This window comes from Argopecten irradians, chromosome 3, assembly GCF_041381155.1.
Source record: "Argopecten irradians isolate NY chromosome 3, Ai_NY, whole genome shotgun sequence".
NCBI lineage: Eukaryota > Metazoa > Mollusca > Bivalvia > Pectinida > Pectinidae > Argopecten > Argopecten irradians.
In genome coordinates, this window is record NC_091136.1 from 11,319,283 (window position 1) to 11,337,418 (window position 18,136).

Here is an 18,136-nt window from a genome sequence, read left to right on the forward strand (position 1 = left end):
AATAGATCGTGGAGAGGAAGTTGGTCTTTCTCGGCTCCGAACTGGTCATATATATCGTACCTAAGTACATCTGCTGAGAGGATGATCCTCTTACGTGCTATACTTATTATTCACCTCTCACAGTACAGCACTTTTTATTACAGTGCGACAAATGCTTTGATGTCTCGGACATGCTAACTTGTTTTGAGACTCGACGTTACATGTCTGTACCTAAACCATAACGGCTGCTTCACAGGATTTGAAGTATCTGGTGGTATCTTTTCATCGTTTTTCTCCATTTCTTATATACTGTAAACCACATTTATTTTGCGGTTACAAAATTTTGCGATTTTTTATTTCAAAGTATTTACACAGAGATTAATTTCGCAGATTTAAATTTCAATTGAAATACATTCTAAAAGATATGGAGAGATATCAATTTGCGGAGGTAATCTTTTGCGATCTAACCTTGATCGAATATAAAAATGAAAATTAAGCTTACGCCATACAAGCGTTTAAAAAACGGAGATAGCACAAAGATTGCAAAATACATTGAATTTCCAAGAAATGTCTTTAATCAATAAAATTTGTTATATTCACATTTATATATATAAAGGTTATGAGCTACTTTATGATAAAGCCAATCCCGTTCGGCAATTACCGTTTTCAAAGCAAATTCTCATTGTTAGAGAATCAGCTATGTCTTCGTGTGTGCGACATTTTTGAAGATATTCCTTTTCTGAATTATCTCTCCTTGTTCTATCCTTGCTCTTCTTTGATGATTCTTCCCAGCCTCTGTCCATGACCTAAAACGCGAAGAAGGATCAAAGAAGGAATGCGACAACAAGTTCATGACATTGCATTAATTAAAATGATTTTATTATATCTATTATTTTATACATTGTAGTGTGACCGCGGGTCATTGATAAAGTAAGTGCATAACATCGAGGATAAAAAAGATACCACATAGTAAAATCAATGACTTCATATTTATCTTTTTGACCAATGGTTTCATAAATGTTTTTATCTTTTTGGACAGTGACTCTTGACAATGTTTATACGTGGCGTAGAATGGAGCGTCTGCTTCTATGGAACGCCATAGCTGTCTCGTATGATTCAAATATACTATATGAATTTGTGTTTTCGTTATATTATATGGTTTTATCATTATATGATTTGATCTTATCAATATATGGTATCATTTTATCTATATTTGATTTGATATGATCAATGTATCATTTGTTTTTACTATTGTTTTGTTTTCATTTGTCATGGTATTATTTTCTTGTATCATTATATCAATCGATTTCACCATTATTTGATTTGGTGACATATTTATATGGTTTACATCTATCATTGTTTTATTTGGTGTTATCATGGTATTATTTTCATTTATCGTTGTATTATTTGATTTCATCTTTATTTGATTTGATTTCATCTTTATTTAATTTGATTTTACCATTGTATGATTCTACTTTACATTATTCCCAAACATCATTTTTTTATTCCATAGATACTTTATATTGTTATATTTTTCCATTATATGGTTATATTTTTCCATTGTATGGTTATACTTTTCCATTATATGGTTATACTTTTCCATTATATGATTATACTTTTCCATTATATGGTTATACTTCAAATAAAGATGAAATAAAATAAAATAAAAATGAAATCAAATAAAATAAAAATTAAATCAAATAATATAACGATAAATGAAAATAATACAATAATAGCACCAAATAAAACAATAGTAGATGTAAATCAAATATATGTGTAAAAAAATCAAATAGTGATAACATCGATTGATATAATGATAAAAGACAATAATACCATGACAAATGAAAATAAAATAGTGATAAAGCAAATGATATATTGGTCAAATCAAATCAAATATAGATAAAATTATACCATATATTGATAAGATCAAATCATATAATGATAAAACCATACAATATAATGAGAACACAAATTCATATAGTATCTTTGAACCATATGAGACAGCTATGGCGTTCCATATGCTTCTGTGATGAAGCCTCTGTTATCGTTCACGGGGAGACCGATTGAGGAGACCGATTGAACTCTAACTGTATTATGTGGGAGATGTATTTTTTTTGTTTGACGCTGAACAGACCGTCAGTGAGACACTAGTCTGTCTGTTGTCAGTGGAAGTGTTACGGGGTTGGATGTACAGATGTCTGTTGGTATGACTTACAGCAGTTATAACGTCCAATGTATTACAAGCAAGAGGACACTACAGTATACTCATACCACAATGCATATGTTTTAATTAAATTACAAGTTGGCAGTACCGCCAAACATCATTATAAATATATTAACATATATAGTGCAGTAAAATGAGTACATACAGTCAGACCATGAAGCAAAATTTTGATCTACAATTTCATGTTACATTTTAGCAGTGTTATTAGTAATTATGAACTGATTTTTGCAGGTATGCTTCCGTCTGAACATACATACATGTAGGCTTAAAATCAACAATTTACAATGCATAATGCCGGTGTTTTAAGTAACGGTTATAAGTCCTCATGTGTGTTTGCCTGTCCATGTGAATGATTTTCACAGCTCAAATTCATGAAACCTTATGTTTTCAAATAGATTATCGAAGGAAAAATAACATCACAAAATGTTTGTTCATTTAAAGATGCTCCACCACCGACAGAGCATAAATGATATTCATAATTTGAAAAATAATTGGTGTTTAATCGTGTATATATATGTCTAGTTAACACAAAATGTAATATAAAATAATTTATTTTGCCTTTGGTGCATGCGCAATCAGTATATCATTCCATATAGGATATACTGCAACGGATTTTTTTCGGGATGCAATTAATTATTTTCGATATTTTAAACTTGAAGTAAAATTAGAAGTTCAAACTTTTCAACGATGGTAATCGTGTAAAGTAAGTAACTTTTGTAACTGAAGAAAAATATTAAATCGTCTGCTGCTGTTTTTGATAGTGAAAAAATACCATTTGTCAGCGGTGGAGCATCTTTAATTAAGGTACAAATAATTTTAAACGAGCACATGCAATGTTTAAGTTGTATTTCTTGTAATTTTCACCATCACAAACTCTCATAAAACATACAATGTGTAAAAAGGGATGCCTATATGATGGTTCAGATCCATGAAAGCCCCAATATACTATTGACATAGCGGTAAATATCGAGTGAAACATCACACGTTTTTAAAGGACCGCCATAGTCAACGCCATGTTTCAAACTTTCGGGTAATATCGGAAAACCGAGTTGCATCACGTGATCTACATCGGCGATACCCGTATAGATTGGAACCTCCCGAGCCGTATCACGTGGTAAATATCGGCATTACCCGTACAGATCGCAATATATCGGACCAGTTCGGATACTTCCGAGCTATTTTAAACGTGTACACGCTAATAAAAATTTCATTTTATTTGTTTAATAACCTTGCGAATACGAACTTTACAAAATTCGGCAAATATCGAAAGTTTAAAAGTTAAAGAGGCGGAGATAATATGTAGAACACTTTAAATACTTTTTCTAAGCCAAAAATACAAAAAGTCATAGACCATACAACTTTAAGCAATGTCAATTCAAAAACATTCATTCCTTCGGTCCTAGATTATGCTAAGCACAACGCTTATATTGATATGAGTTGATTAAAACTAAAGATGGAAAGTTGCCAAAGGTAGTATGCGTATTTCGGGGATCATCTCATTTTAATGATTTATACATTAAACATTATGTACATGTCCAGTAAACGTTAAACATGCGATCATCATTCACACTGTTTTATCAAAGTTTTGTTGCTTTCTGCTTAAAATGGAATTTTTCATATCGACATGGGTTGTAATCAATCCATACATTGGCTTTCAGTGGATGTAAAAAGCGGGTTTTTTTAAACTCTGACCTACGTATCCACCTATCATACACTGTAAAGTGTTAAAGTTCGCGATTTGCAAGTAAACATTTCGCTATGTCATAATCGCGATAAAAGAATCTGATTTTGCAACCTAGTTTCATATACAAAATGTATACACCAAATATTGATCGTTGAATTTCGAGCTGAAACGTACTTCTTTTCTTTTTATTTTGTTGAAATATTTTGGAACAGATGTTTGGAGTTTTTTTTTCAATGAAGAGGGGGTGCTCGTGAATTGTGATTTATCGCTGTTCTATCTTCAAACGTCTAACTAATCATTAATTTTACATTACACGTGTAACAACAAGCACGTAATACCATTGAAAAAGGACAGGTGAGCTAGTTACCGTCGATGACATATTCAAGAAGATAACGAGGACAACTTAACATGGTATGACATCAAACGTAAGATTTACGACAGAGTACATTGTATCGAAAATGCATTTTAGGGAAAGTATTTAAATAATAAAATACTATAGATTTTTAAATCATATTAGTTTAGCACATTATTTTGACTTACAAAATGTGTGCAAGAATTATATAAAATCGTAAGTTACTGTATAAACAAAATTACTGTCCGTATTCCTTACCTGTTTCTTCCACTTCATCCGTCGGTTCTGGTACCAGGTTTTGACTTGGACTTGTGTAAGTCCGAGACTATCGGCCAGATCAAGCATTTCAGGAGAAGACAGATATTTCTGTCCCTCGAAACATTTTTCCAAACCAATCAGCTGATGTTCAGTAAATACTGTTCTTGTTCGTCTACACTTCTTCTTTGGCCTGATCATACCTTCTTCATTTAAGGTTAGCCTTGACCTCATGTAAACCGGAAATGGCATATGCACTGCCATAATATCCTTCAGACATATCTTGTCATCAAAGTTGTTATCTGTCGAAGAAAAAATGTATAACAGTAGTTGCATTGGAAGTACTCATAAACGTTTAAACGAAACGTATTACATCATATAATCGCTGCTTATAAAACATGATCATGGATACTAAGCAATTGCAATGGCCATACATTTTAAAAGGATATGGACTTGCAGGGTTCATTTTTACGGTTTTTGATTTACAGAAATAAACAATTAACACGGTTCGGCTTCATACATCATGTGGATGTTTGTTTGGTACAATGATAAGTATTTTTAAGTGGTTGGTAGAATTGAAATATACCATTCCACGTAATATCTGTGTCCTTTGCTCGGGGAATTCATATCGCATTTGTGCGTCGTATACATGTGGTATCACTATGTATATTTATATATTTGTATAAAATCAAAATGTTGTGAGGTTAATAGAAACAGTAGCTAATCTCATATAAGAACCTACCATTATTTCGAGTCTACAAGAAAATAATATTGTGATTATTATATTTTTAATGTATGAATTTAATGAACATTCACTATTTCATAAAAAAAAACTTTACATCATATGGTGGTTATCAGTTATATCCAATCTGATACAGTCAAAAGTTAGTAGATAGATATTACTAGCATCACAATTATACTCGTAAGTTGGCCCTCTCAGACATGCCATATAATTGTGTATATATACATGATAATTTACTGATTTGTATGTTAAAGTGACAAACACTGCTAATATAACTCGAAACTTTTCTAAATTATATCAGTATGTATTTACGTTTACACATATGTGCAGAAACTTTGGAAATGGGTTTCGCTTAGAATTTGAGATTGCAATGGGTTGTTCACCATACATATCCGACAGATTATATGAAAGCGCTGTAAATCTGAAGTTCTTTTTCTGCGTCTATACCTAAATTGGGCGAGTGTGACCATGATTTAAATAGAGATATGGTATGACGTGCCGCACTCAATCGAAGTTTTATTTTATTTTCTCTATTTTGGTTGGATTGTATGATTAAATTATAAAGTTTGCATTACAACATATACCAAATTTAGCAAATAATGCAAAAAGATAATTTATAGTTCATTAAGTATATTGCAGGTTCCTTAAACATTGTAATATTATAGTGTACTACAAAGTTTATAGCATATGCAAACGAAAGAAATTGCTCAAAATAAAATGTTTGTAGAGAGCAATACTTAAACGTAAATGCTCAAAATTGATCATTAGAAAGAAGAAAACCAAAAGATGCTGAGGCTTCTTAAATACCATCGAAAGAGGTTTAGAACAACAGCCCATTTGGCTTCTGGACTTAAACAAACGTAAACATGATAAAACAAGTTTATCAAAATGTTCATACATATGTTATACACTGACTGTACTTTTGCATTGCATCGCTTTGTATGTATATTTCTTACGGATAAAATATGTTTTTAATGAATAAGGAAGCTGATATTCATTTGATTGTTCATAAATACCTTAATCGATAAAGATAATCATAAAATAATTAGAGTAGATTTATAAACATATATGCATATTTACCTCTTTGCATTGATGTGTAAAAACTAGCCTCAAATGGAATAAATCCTAAATTCGGCGCTGTTACTGGTCTATCGGTACCAGTCGTATAGGAATGAGGATGGAAGCACTGCGAAGCGTCCACAGGAGTCTGGCCCATTCCCAAAGAGAATTGCCTTAAGCTTGACGATGTCGGATTCGGGGTCGCTGATTCGGACCTCAAAATATCCCGGATTAAAAACGATGAAGACGAGGACGGATACCTTGGTTTAGGATGTAGCTGTTCAGACATGTTGTAATTCCTTACGTAGGTAGTAGTCTTTATTGTTTTATGACTGCCTCTTTGTTTTGCATCTATAGTTAATTGGGAAGAATTAAACAGCTTAAATTAATGCGGCAAAGCTTTCTTTGTTTTGTCCTGAATTCTTCTTTAGGACCTCCGTATTCTAACTAAATTATGGTTTAGGTTGTGCATACCAGTTATTTGCTAATGGTTCTAAAAATCATCCAAACTGAATTTCTTTCACATATATTGTATCAGAATATATTCACAGAAAATCCGATACTTTGTTGCAACTATCATGGCCCAAATGACATCCCCATCAATAAGTGTTGCCATGTATGAAATTCCCCATCAATAATTGTTGCCATGTATAAATTTCCCGATCTAGTGATATTTTTGAACGAAAATTCTTCATGTTAGTCGGTCGAAAATCACAACTATGAATAAACACCAAACTACTACACACTACTCAAACAAACGATTAAAACACTCCCCTCTTTATGAAAACAAATTCACATCTCGTGTTGATTCACGAAGTGGGTGTTCGGGGGTATTATCCGCCAGAAGTGGTGTCTGTTTGTATAAAAATATCATTAACACACTCTAATGTTTAGAATCTTCAGTCGAGGTCAAGGCAAAAGTTGCACTGGCGAAAGTAATATTTATGTTTGTAAAACATCGCAGCGTCCAATCAAATGCTTCGTTATCGGAATCGGTCTGCACTAATTACCCAATCAGTACGCATTATCCTTAAATAAATAATTCTACTGTGTTTTACTTACGCGGTGCCATATGTGTTTGTGTAAATAGAGAGTAGAGAGGAGGGAGAGAGGACCTTTATTGCCCGGGAATCGGAAATTAACTCTTTCTGACATATCTTTTATTTCATACATTACATGCAACACGTCATGTACATTTTGAATCATTCCAAACTGGCACAACGAAAGCGTGCCTGGCGTGAAACTACCATATATGTTCAAACTGAATCAGAGTATGTTTACATGTACATGTATACACAAAATCTATGAGAAATAATTATTTTTCCTGCATCGCAAATTATAATGTCATTGTATTGAATTGCTGGGTTCGGCAGGAAATCGGCAGGAATACGCTATGGTACCGACTGTACATTTATTCTAATTTAATTGAAAAAAATATGGACGCAATCCATACACCAAATGCAGTATAAGCACATGGAAATATTATCATACGTCACTGTAACAAACCAAATTATCACGGATATGTTTAATCCACTGTCGACGATAATTACAAGGGTTAGTAGTAGTAATAAATCAATAATTGTTGCCGTGTATAAATTTCCCGATCTAGTGATATTTTTGAACGAAAATTCTTCATGTTAGTCGGTCGAGAATCACAACTATGAATATACACCAAACTACTACACACTACTCAAACAAACGATTAAAACACTCCCCTCTTTATGAAAACAAATTCACATCTCGTGTTGATTCACAAAGTGGGTGTTCGGGGGTATTATCCGCCAGAAGTGGTGTCTGTTTGTATAAAAATATCATTAACACACTCTAATGTTTAGAATCTTCAGTCGAGGTCAAGGCAAAAGTTGCACAGGCGAAAGTAATATTTATGTTTGTAAAACATCGCAGCGTCCAATCAAATGCTTCGTTATCGGAATCGGTCTGCACTAATTAACCCAATCAGTACGCATTATCCTTAAATAAATAATTCTACTGTGTTTTACTTACGCGATGCCATATGTGTTTGTGTAAATAGAGAGTAGAGAGGAGGGAGAGAGGACCTTTATTGCCCGGGAATCGGAAATTAACTCTTTCTGACATATCTTTTATTTCATACATTACATGCAACACGTCATGTACATTTTGAATCATTCCAAACTGGCACAACGAAAGCGTGCCTGGCGTGAAACTACCATATATGTTCAAACTGAATCAGAGTATGTTTACATGTACATGTATACACAAAATCTATGAGAAATAATTATTTTTCCTGCATCGCAAATTATAATGTCATTGTATTAAATTGCTGGGTTCGGCAGGAAATCGGCAGGAATACGCTATGGTACCGACTGTACATTTATTCTAATTTAATTGAAAAAAATATGGACGCAATCCATACACCAAATGCAGTATAAGCACATGGAAATATTATCATACGTCACTGTAACAAACCAAATTATCACGGATATGTTTAATCCACTGTCGACGATAATTACAAGGGTTAGTAGTAGTAATCACTATCGTATCACAGGGGTATACAGGTATAACAGAAAGAAATCAGAGTTACCGGGATTGCCTTTACACAGAGAAATAATCTAAAACGAAAAAAACCCAAATTCTACTTTGTAAGTGACGATAGAAGTTCAAGTTGATTTATGAATGTACTAAACTTACTTCAAGGTGTTCAGTTCAATTATGGTTAAACGTTAATTTTGGACAGAGATGCGAAGATATATGTATCAAAAATAATCAATATTTATAAAGATCGATTTTAGTTGCTATATATAATGAAGTTCAATTCTTGGGGTATGTTTCTTTCTTCTTTCAAACACAGGTACATATTGTACCAAGGTGTAATCAAAGCTTACCTTAACCCTGATTGGCCTTCCCGTATGATATGCAAGTGTAGGCCTACTAATACTGCATCTACATCTGCATTTGTATGTTTGCTTCGTTGGTGGGTCGGAGGTCCCTAGGGCCGTTTTCGGTTATGGGGTTTGACTGATTGGACCTAGTTGTTCGTTTATGAATTAAAGATGGACCTGGTGATTTTATATTGTTTTCAGACGAGCCTTGACAAAGCCCTCACAGACCTGTATCAAAAACTGCAGGTCCCTCAAGATTTATACTTGAAATAATGACTTTAACCAACGGCCGAACCGGTTGTTTCGAATAAACGAAAACGACCTACATGTAGGTTACTTTTCATAGAATACACCTACCAGCAATTGGGCGTTCTTGTTTTGTTTGTTGTGATATGAGTGACTAGTCGGCGGTGAGCTGACGAGTGAGAACATGAAATATGATAGGAGATAATGAATATAAAGGTGTGGAATGAGTCAGAGAGAGACTGCCTTATGGTGGGAGTTTTAAAAAAAGGGAGAGAGAAACAACACGTCAGGTATCTGAGAGAGACTGCCTTATGGTGAGAGTTTTAAAAAAGGGAGAGAGAAACAACACGTCAGGTATCTGAGAGAGACTGCCTTATGGTGAGAGTTTTAAAAAAGGGAGAGAGAAACAACACGTCAAGTATCTGAGAAATAGAGGATTAGGTACCATTTATCTGTATATAAAATATGGACCCACCAGAGTGTCTATTTTTAGAAGTTTTAAGGGTCACTGGAATTTCATGGTTTTTTGGCGAGTCCAAGCACAATCAAAATGTTTCTCTGTGAGAAGGAAGGATAAATGAGTAAAAATATGCAGTCGAACATTGTGTAATGTATAGACTATTTTGAAAATATCACTCTAGTTTATCATCATTGTTGTTGGATATTGTACAATACTTGTGTTTTGAAACATTTATTTCTTTACAAAGGCACGAACTAAAATATATTCCTGGAATTCTGATTTTCACTGCTTATTTGGGTTTTAGACTGCCTCATTGTAAAATTTGGTCCGGTTTCCTGGATTGTTTGAACTGTTACGGGATAAGTTGCTGTGGAAGGGATTCAGCAGGGAAATAACATTGCATCCACATTGTTTCAACACGAATAAATATCCATATCTTTTTGAATATCTTATCTTTGGATCTCAGAACTGTATAGACTTGTTATTTGAGGAAAGTTAAGTTTTTAGGGCTATTACACCATATTTTGTCATTATTTGTTTTACGGGCCCTGAAAAATACGGAGTATGCGGTTTTAACCGATTTTCTAATTACTCATCTGTAATAAATCGAGTAAACCTCATCAGTTTAGTTGAATCATGGAATGACAGTGAGGGTCAATCCAGCCAATCGCGAGGTACATCGATATCAAGTGTCCGGTCATGTCCCAGTGCTAATATTTCTGTCGTAGTTGTGGACTTTGCATCGGGACATTGTCTGAGCGATGTCCTTTTCAGATCTGTAAAAGTGTGTTTTACTGACAATGATTTAATTATTGTTGGAATGTCGGTACCTATTCACAACATTACCCAGCATTTGCTCCATGACTTGCAAAATGCATGTTGCCTACTTTCGGAAACGGTAACAAGCCAGGAATATTTAGATATCTGATTATCCGATCTGATTAAAATAAAAAATTGACATGTCCTCTTTTCACTTAAATTAGCTCCATTGGGGATCTTACAACATTCGGACGTTTTGGATAAGTCTATGGAGTCAGTCTTCAGAAAAATTGTAAGTGATTTGTCTTGAATCAGCTACCTGTACATTGTAAGTAAAGCATCATCGATATTCCAAAGGTTGCTGTTATATGTACTATCGTAAGTAACACAGAAGCTCTGTGTGTGGCAAGAGATGAATCCAACAACAGTATATTTATGTTATTTAGCTTTGAAGATGTTTTGAAACAATACATGTATACATTGATTATATAATGACATTTAACTTGATATTACATTAGAGAGAAGTAAGTGTAATTTCTGTGCGATGTAATATAAGAAGCAGTGGAAATAAAACAAAATATTTGATTTGATATTTAGATTTATTTAAAAAAAAAATATAACTACATGTATATTGGTAAATAAGTCCGAGTAAATATATCTTATACGTCTTAAACAGAGCAATGCAAAAATAGTCATGTAATAAGAAACAACATGTTACTTTGTTTTTCTAGAGATTGATTTATTCAAGCTGATGGAAGTGACTTTAAATTTTATGCTTATAACCTAAAGGCAACAAATTGAACATTAATATATATTACTATATAATTCCAATATTATTCCATGGTCCCAATGTAGAAATTAGCTAATCAATGTCAAGGTCAATATATCCACGTGAACAACAAACATTCAATATTATTTAAAAGTTCCTATATATGTATATCCATATAAAAGACAAGCATAAGAAACAAAGACCATTACCTCCATGTGAAAAATCACACATACACATATATGAAGTACATGATTTCTTTACGTCAATGTCAGTACATACATTTATTAAAGACATTTATCAAATACCAAAGTCTATATCTTCATGTGTATTAAATGACACAGACATAGAGTTATAAAGAATACAGAGCTGTATGCTCATGATTTATTATCAATTATTATACTGTAACAGGAAAGGATCATTTACTCAAATATCACTTATAGTTATAAAAATATTCAAGTCCATCAACCCTCACTATAATATATTGCATGTTATTCATCGCTATAGGTAATATCTTCTATCTGTAAATAACTATTTTTTAGTGTTTCAGTAATATGTATGATTTGTGTTAATCCAAAAAAATGATTTAATATCATGTTACAGATCTAGTCAAATGCAAATATGCTTTAAAAGATGTAATATGTTTCTAAATTGTATATATACATTTTGTAATACATGCATGCAATCATGTGGAGAGGGTATATATAGGCTATGCCTGCTGCCCGATCCAGCAAAATATTTTGAAATGAAATAATATTATTATGTACTATATAGGAATAGACATGATCCTGTGGACGAACAGTTTTAACATTTTAGGCCTAACATTGATAAATCAAGAATATCAACTCTTCAGAATACTAAAAACGATAAATTACAAAATAATATTTAGAATAAATGTATATAAAACAAAAGTACAGATCTATCACAGATTGCTTGTTAAAGTGAAATATTTAGTAGTATAAATATTGCAAAGGCATTTGTGGTATTTCACGCTAGACACTAGGATCAGAAGAGAGTATTTACTCTAAAGCTACTTAAGTTTAATCTAACCAGTCACAGGCACTACTAGCAATATCAATATTGGTTGACTCATTCTGGATTTATCGGAGTAACTTCCCTTTGCTTCACTCCCTTCAAAACTGATAGAGTGAAACAAAGGGAAGTAACTATGATAGACCTAATTAAGCAAAGACTCCAATTTTTTTGTCATTATTTGAATCTAGGTCGTAGTTAAATTACATAACTATTTTCTACAGACTATTAAAGCAGTGGGTAGCATTCCTTAAACAAATAATGATTGGGAGTACAGTGTATACAGGTTTACATAAATAACACTTTGTAATCCATCTAGTTAAATGTTCCACAATAATCTATGTGTCACCAAATGGTCACATATCTTCTAGCAGTATCTCATAAAAAGAGAGAAAAAAAATTAGAGTAAATTTTTCTAAACTGGATATCACAAGGACAGCATATTTAGTCAGCATAGCCAGGTTTTCAGGGAACATAGGTTTTTAAAACTATAAATTGATTAAGAAGGAAAATGCCATACAATTGAGCCAGCTAGACTACTCAGAAATATGGATAAAAGATGGGCAGGTTTTAACAAGTTATATGGTAATCCATCCTTGATACTCCAGGAATTACAATCACTGACAATATCTACTCCCCTAGACTATCTAATAGTAAAACTTGAGGCAGTTCAGCAGAAAAAAAACAAACAAAGAAACACCCACAGGCCTGCAGAGACTTCCTTTGAATATTTAAAGAGAGTGACGCCTGACTTCAAAGTCACACATAAAGTCAACCACAGTGTACCGTTATTCAATTCTTTTGATGAAAATAAAAGGAACAAATTATCTGTTTTCTGTTGCCTTCAATTTTACTGTGAGATTAGCCCAGGGGTGGATATAACGTCAGTGATAGTAGCCCTCCAGTATTGAGTATGACGGTAATCATAAATAAACCAATAACAAACATCTAAACAAAAATATCTAAATTTAAAAAACTAATGCAGGTATGTAAACTTTTCCTATGGATTTGGATTGCACAGTGTACATTGTACCATGTTAGAATTAGTTTAGTATTGAGCAGCTGAGTTTGGTTTCACCGTATCAACATGGTCAGGGTTTCTATTGCTTTCAAAATTCTTTTGTCAGCAACATGATCTTTGTTGACGTTCAAAGAAATTGTAGTCAATGAGGAAGCTAGCACCCAGTAATAATATTTTATCCTGAACATGGAGATCTGGCGACAAATCTGTAAAAAGAGACATAAAATGGTCATACCTCAGTTAAAAATATAAAATTTACCTTAACAAAATAATCAACATGCATTTCACATGGACCGGACCTGCATGGCTATAGTGATGTTTGCTTTTCTAGGGATTTAAAGTTATATTTGCCATAACTGAGCGATATTTTGACAATAAATATTTCTTGAGTAATATATTGAAAACTACCAGGTTTGTTGAATTAAGATGTGGAAATCATTCCAATGGACAGACAAACATGTACATTTATGTATGTTGACATATAAACATTAATTATAACACAGATCAATTTAAGCACAGTAAATTTCTCTTTTTTATGCCTTAATTAATAAGATGGAAATATACCTACAGAAATCAATTTTCAATTACCAACACTGTTAAAATGTGAAATGACTTTGTAGACCACAACTTGGCCTCATGGTTTGATCATATGTACTCATTTCATTGCACTGTAGTAGATTATGAATTTTGGCAGTACTACTTAAGTCCTTTAAGCTCTTATTTGTACTTGAAAAATTAAAATATATGCATTTTAAGTATTGCTATCTTTAAAATGTTGGTAATTTTTGGTGGTAAATAAAATTAAATATGAATTAAAAGCTCTTCTTGGATCTCAACTATGAAAATATTGGCACATATAAATCTAATTGACTAGAATTCCACCTAGATCTTTTCTGTAAGAAGCAGTAGTTTACACAAATCATCCTCTATTTAATTTAGGGAACTATTACATCACTGGTGACTTGTCTAATTCAAACTTACAGTGGAGAGTATAGTTATTTTCTGTCCCCCAGCAGTCTTTACTGTTACCACCGCAAGCTTTAGTTATTTCAGCCACAGCCTCATCTCCATGGCGACCACCATATACCTGTTAGAAAATACAACAAATTAATTAAGAAGGAAATGCAATATAATTATGCTGGAAATAGACAAGAATCCAGTTTATCCAATAATATTAGAAGTGTCATTTTGAGAAACTTCTGAGGACAACATTACACACAATGTTATGTTTGAAAAATGTTTTGTCATACATCCAGAAAGATCTGGATAAGACGTCATAAGGCAGGAAAATGCTACATGGAACATTTTAGTTTTGTACAAACATAATATACATTTGTACAGTATGTAATAAGTATCAGGATTGTACAATACTCAGATAAAGCTTACCAAACTTAAAGAACTATCTTGAGTTTAGTGAATAAATCATAAGCTAAATTCTTGTCTGATTATACTTTTAAAAAACTGCTTATAAATCATGTTGATTTTTCACATTTTTTTGTCAGACACTTACCTTTATAGACACATCCGCACACAGTTTACATAGGCAGCAGGAAAACTCGACATTAAACACAACATTATCACCATCATCTAGGATATTATATCTAGGACAGCAGCACATCCGACTGAAAAGGGATACAAATCTTCTGATTCTGAGGGCCATGGCTTCCAATGGGCTTATACACTTGATCACAATACATATACCGTAAATACATGCATCATGGAATCAAATTATACCTATAAATCTCACTTTGATTAATGTATATGTATAATCGAGAATAAAAATGAAGATGCTATATGTTAGTGATATTGATACCATATACTATATTTATTCAAAGGTTACCAAAAACAATTTACATTCATCATTTAAGCCAAAAACGCATAACAAGAAGTGTCTGTAAGACGCCATTCAGCAAAACATCATATGCACATAAACATGTGTAACTTTATTACTGATGTCCAATTCACCTTTATGGCAAGGCATACAGGATATACCGGTATATGCCCTGTAACAAAAGTATATATATACAGACGAACTTACTCCTCAACAATACGTCCAATAGAATTTCCCGGAGGACTTTCTATAGAGAGTTCCTGAACACAACAGCACCACCACCAACAAATCCCGCAAGGACATCGTAGGGGGCGCTGCAATTTCATCACATCCTGCATCTCCCCATTACTAAACTTCATCACAAATCCTCGTACAGCTCCTAAACACTGGCGGAGGTAACACTCTGAAACTGTTACATAAAAAGTGATGAATAACTTTATTTAAGTTTAATGTAAAATAAGTTGAGGGGAGATAACCTATTAATTTAATATCATGATCACAAAACTAACAGATATGCACATTTGAATGTCTTACTGATTTTTTGACAATTTAATTTTGTTACATGTGACTTTCAAACACCACGCACATTCTGTGGGGAATCGAGGAGTATGAAGATGATGATAAAATATGATAAAAACTATACTCCTTAATTTACATACAAGGCAAAATAGGGAAGGTTTGAATTGTTATTTCCTTTTTTGTCCAGCTTATTTAAATTTCTCTTCATTTATTACTGAGTAACCATACTTTTCTGTAAATCAATAACAGTATAACTAGCCTTATTTGTAGCAATACCACAAAGTCAACATTTTGAAATATTTAAATGTGATAGGAGGTTCCTTTTGATTTTTCAATTGTTATGACTTGTCTTTAATATTCATAGTAATTAATTTGAAAAATTTCAAACAGACTTTTTATCAATTCAATATGAAAAAGACCAACAGTTCAAAGGGCTAAAATATTTTAACTATATATCTAAATATTATATATAATGTACATTTCATTAAACATACATATATATGTACAAATAAATCATCTCACAGTATGTTTTGAGACAAACAAAAAATCAATCAATCTATTTTCTGTCTGAAAGAATTGAGGACCACATTATACAAACTACTTTAAACAGGACAGAATACAAAATATTACCTAAGTTGAATTGTTTATTTACAAACACTTACTTTCCTGAGCATAAAGGAAATGGTCTTCATCCTCCACTGATGTATACAGACTATATCTGCATGGTCGCTGCCAACAAAGAACAGCTGAAAAAGAGATATACTATTAGGATTCCATGCATAGTTACAATATGTAGATAATATTAATTGGCACATAAAATAGCTATATATGTATACTGATTCATTATCTTATTTTTCTTTTCAAGCTTTAGTTCTGAATTATTAAAGTTACATGATGGTATTACCGTATATTCATTACAATTAGCACTTCTCCCCCTGTAAATGCCCCTCCCATCTTCATTACTACACATGTACATTTATGTATGTATTATATAGTGTACCTTCAGCTACATCTAAGCATTGTCTGATTATGACTTGTTTAGCATGGATAAGCTCCCTCAAGCCTTGTGGATATTCCTCCCTAACATTTTCCTGTTCCAGCTTTTGACCTGTTGGTGTCTCCTTGTTGGGCTGTCCTATTACTGTCTCCATAACAAGCTATCTACAGCTACCAGATTCATCTAGATCTGTCAAAGAGAAAATAAAATGTTGGTTGGTTGCAATTGGTTGATTAGGCTCTAAGGTGTAGGTTACCCTTGACCTTTTCATGTCCGTGCCGTGAATCAAACCCTGGCCGGCTAGGTGAAAGCTAGGCAAGTGACTTATTATTTACCACACGATCAACAAGGATATCAGACTCTATTGCATAAATTAAAGCAGTATAAGATACATGTATACATGATTACATGTAAGTATCATGTAGTGGGGTGCACATCTCATATTTATCCTTTTTAAAATCAAAGATAATATTGTAGCTGCTCAGTAGCTATTTTGAATCCGTACAGTTTGCCCCAAAAATAAAAAATAAAAATAGCTGGATGATATATATGTAGATGGCATGGGAAAATCATTCTACATACATTTGTTCTACATACTCACCTGCCGTAATCAGATAATATTCATATAGGCCTAGATTTTTTGTGTCACTGTACCCAACGTTAACCAGATGTGGGTAACTGTAGTTGGGTACAGCACAGGGCCATGTATACATATAAAGATTTCTGGCTATTTTTTTCATATATAAAGACTTTACATGGCCCTTTGGGTACAGTGTTGTGTCCTAATATATCAAAATACATGCGATCAGACCTTCGACGTCTGGCTTGTATATTTTCTATTCTCCAACAATGTTAGAGGATAGCACGAAGACACACTTTTGATCAATGCGTCGTGTCTATTGCCCATTAGAGTACAGCTGTCAGAAGTTTATCAATATCGATGACTTAACCATACATTATTTTTTGATAAAAATGTTTGATCATGTTTATTTTAAATTGAGAATTTGCTGAAATGAAAATGACATAGGCTGACTAGGTTTTACAAAATGATATTTACGTGCGTGGTGTAGATACATGTAGGCGGCGCGGCTAAATACCCAATACTACCCAATACTACCCAATACCACCCAATACTACCCAATACTACCCAATACTACCTGTAAATAGCTAATAAACCATTGTTTTGGGACTTTATATAATCAATACCATTCAATTAAACTATATTTTGCATTTAAAAATGAGTTTTGTGTAAAAATGAGTGTGTTAAAGCCAAATATCGCCCAATACTGGCCAACGAAACGACTAAATACCCAATACTACCCAATACTATATGTAAATCACTAATTAAA

General features: G+C 32.9%; 2 protein-coding genes across 3 annotated transcripts; both read right to left on the minus strand.

Annotated features, from left to right (window-relative positions):
- Positions 1-607: 607 nt before the first annotated feature.
- On the minus strand, positions 608-6,922 carry LOC138317548 (brain-specific homeobox protein homolog). The gene is made up of 3 exons (XM_069259298.1): positions 6,317-6,922; positions 4,498-4,796; positions 608-785 (listed from the first exon to the last, which is right to left on the minus strand). The coding sequence occupies exons 1-3, from the start codon at positions 6,582-6,584 to the stop codon at positions 609-611; spliced, it is 744 nt and encodes a 247-aa protein (XP_069115399.1). The 5' UTR covers positions 6,585-6,922; the 3' UTR covers position 608.
- Positions 6,923-11,355: 4,433 nt separating this feature from the next.
- On the minus strand, positions 11,356-17,869 carry LOC138317549 (phospholipid scramblase 1-like). Of its 2 annotated transcripts, XM_069259301.1 has the most exons (8): positions 17,845-17,869; positions 16,791-16,976; positions 16,453-16,536; positions 15,479-15,680; positions 14,951-15,062; positions 14,422-14,527; positions 13,525-13,646; positions 11,356-13,438 (listed from the first exon to the last, which is right to left on the minus strand). In XM_069259301.1, exons 2-7 carry the CDS (start codon positions 16,939-16,941, stop codon positions 13,543-13,545), a joined length of 759 nt encoding a protein of 252 aa, XP_069115402.1. In that variant the 5' UTR covers positions 16,942-16,976; positions 17,845-17,869; the 3' UTR covers positions 11,356-13,438; positions 13,525-13,542. The 2 variants fall into 2 exon arrangements, with proteins under 2 accessions (XP_069115402.1, XP_069115400.1); XM_069259299.1 differs by having other exon boundaries at positions 11,356-13,646.
- Between the last annotated feature and the right edge of the window lie 267 nt (positions 17,870-18,136).

What these genes read in the sequence shown, in the direction of transcription:
- LOC138317548 (XM_069259298.1), bottom strand. Translation starts at nt 6,584, where the DNA reads ATGTCTGAACAGCTACATCCTAAACCAAGGTATCCGTCCTCGTCTTCA. An exon ending in TTACACATCAATGCAAAGAG is followed by an intron (nt 4,797 to 6,316) that starts GTAAATATGCAT and finishes TTTCTTCGACAG; the next exon opens with ATAACAACTTTGATGACAAG. An exon ending in GGATGAAGTGGAAGAAACAG is followed by an intron (nt 786 to 4,497) that starts GTAAGGAATACG and finishes TTCGCGTTTTAG; the next exon opens with GTCATGGACAGAGGCTGGGA.
- LOC138317549 (XM_069259301.1), bottom strand. Translation starts at nt 16,941, where the DNA reads ATGGAGACAGTAATAGGACAGCCCAACAAGGAGACACCAACAGGTCAA. An exon ending in TTTCCTTTATGCTCAGGAAA is followed by an intron (nt 15,681 to 16,452) that starts GTAAGTGTTTGT and finishes TTTATGTAACAG; the next exon opens with TTTCAGAGTGTTACCTCCGC. An exon ending in GTGCGGATGTGTCTATAAAG is followed by an intron (nt 14,528 to 14,950) that starts GTAAGTGTCTGA and finishes ATTTTCTAACAG; the next exon opens with GTATATGGTGGTCGCCATGG.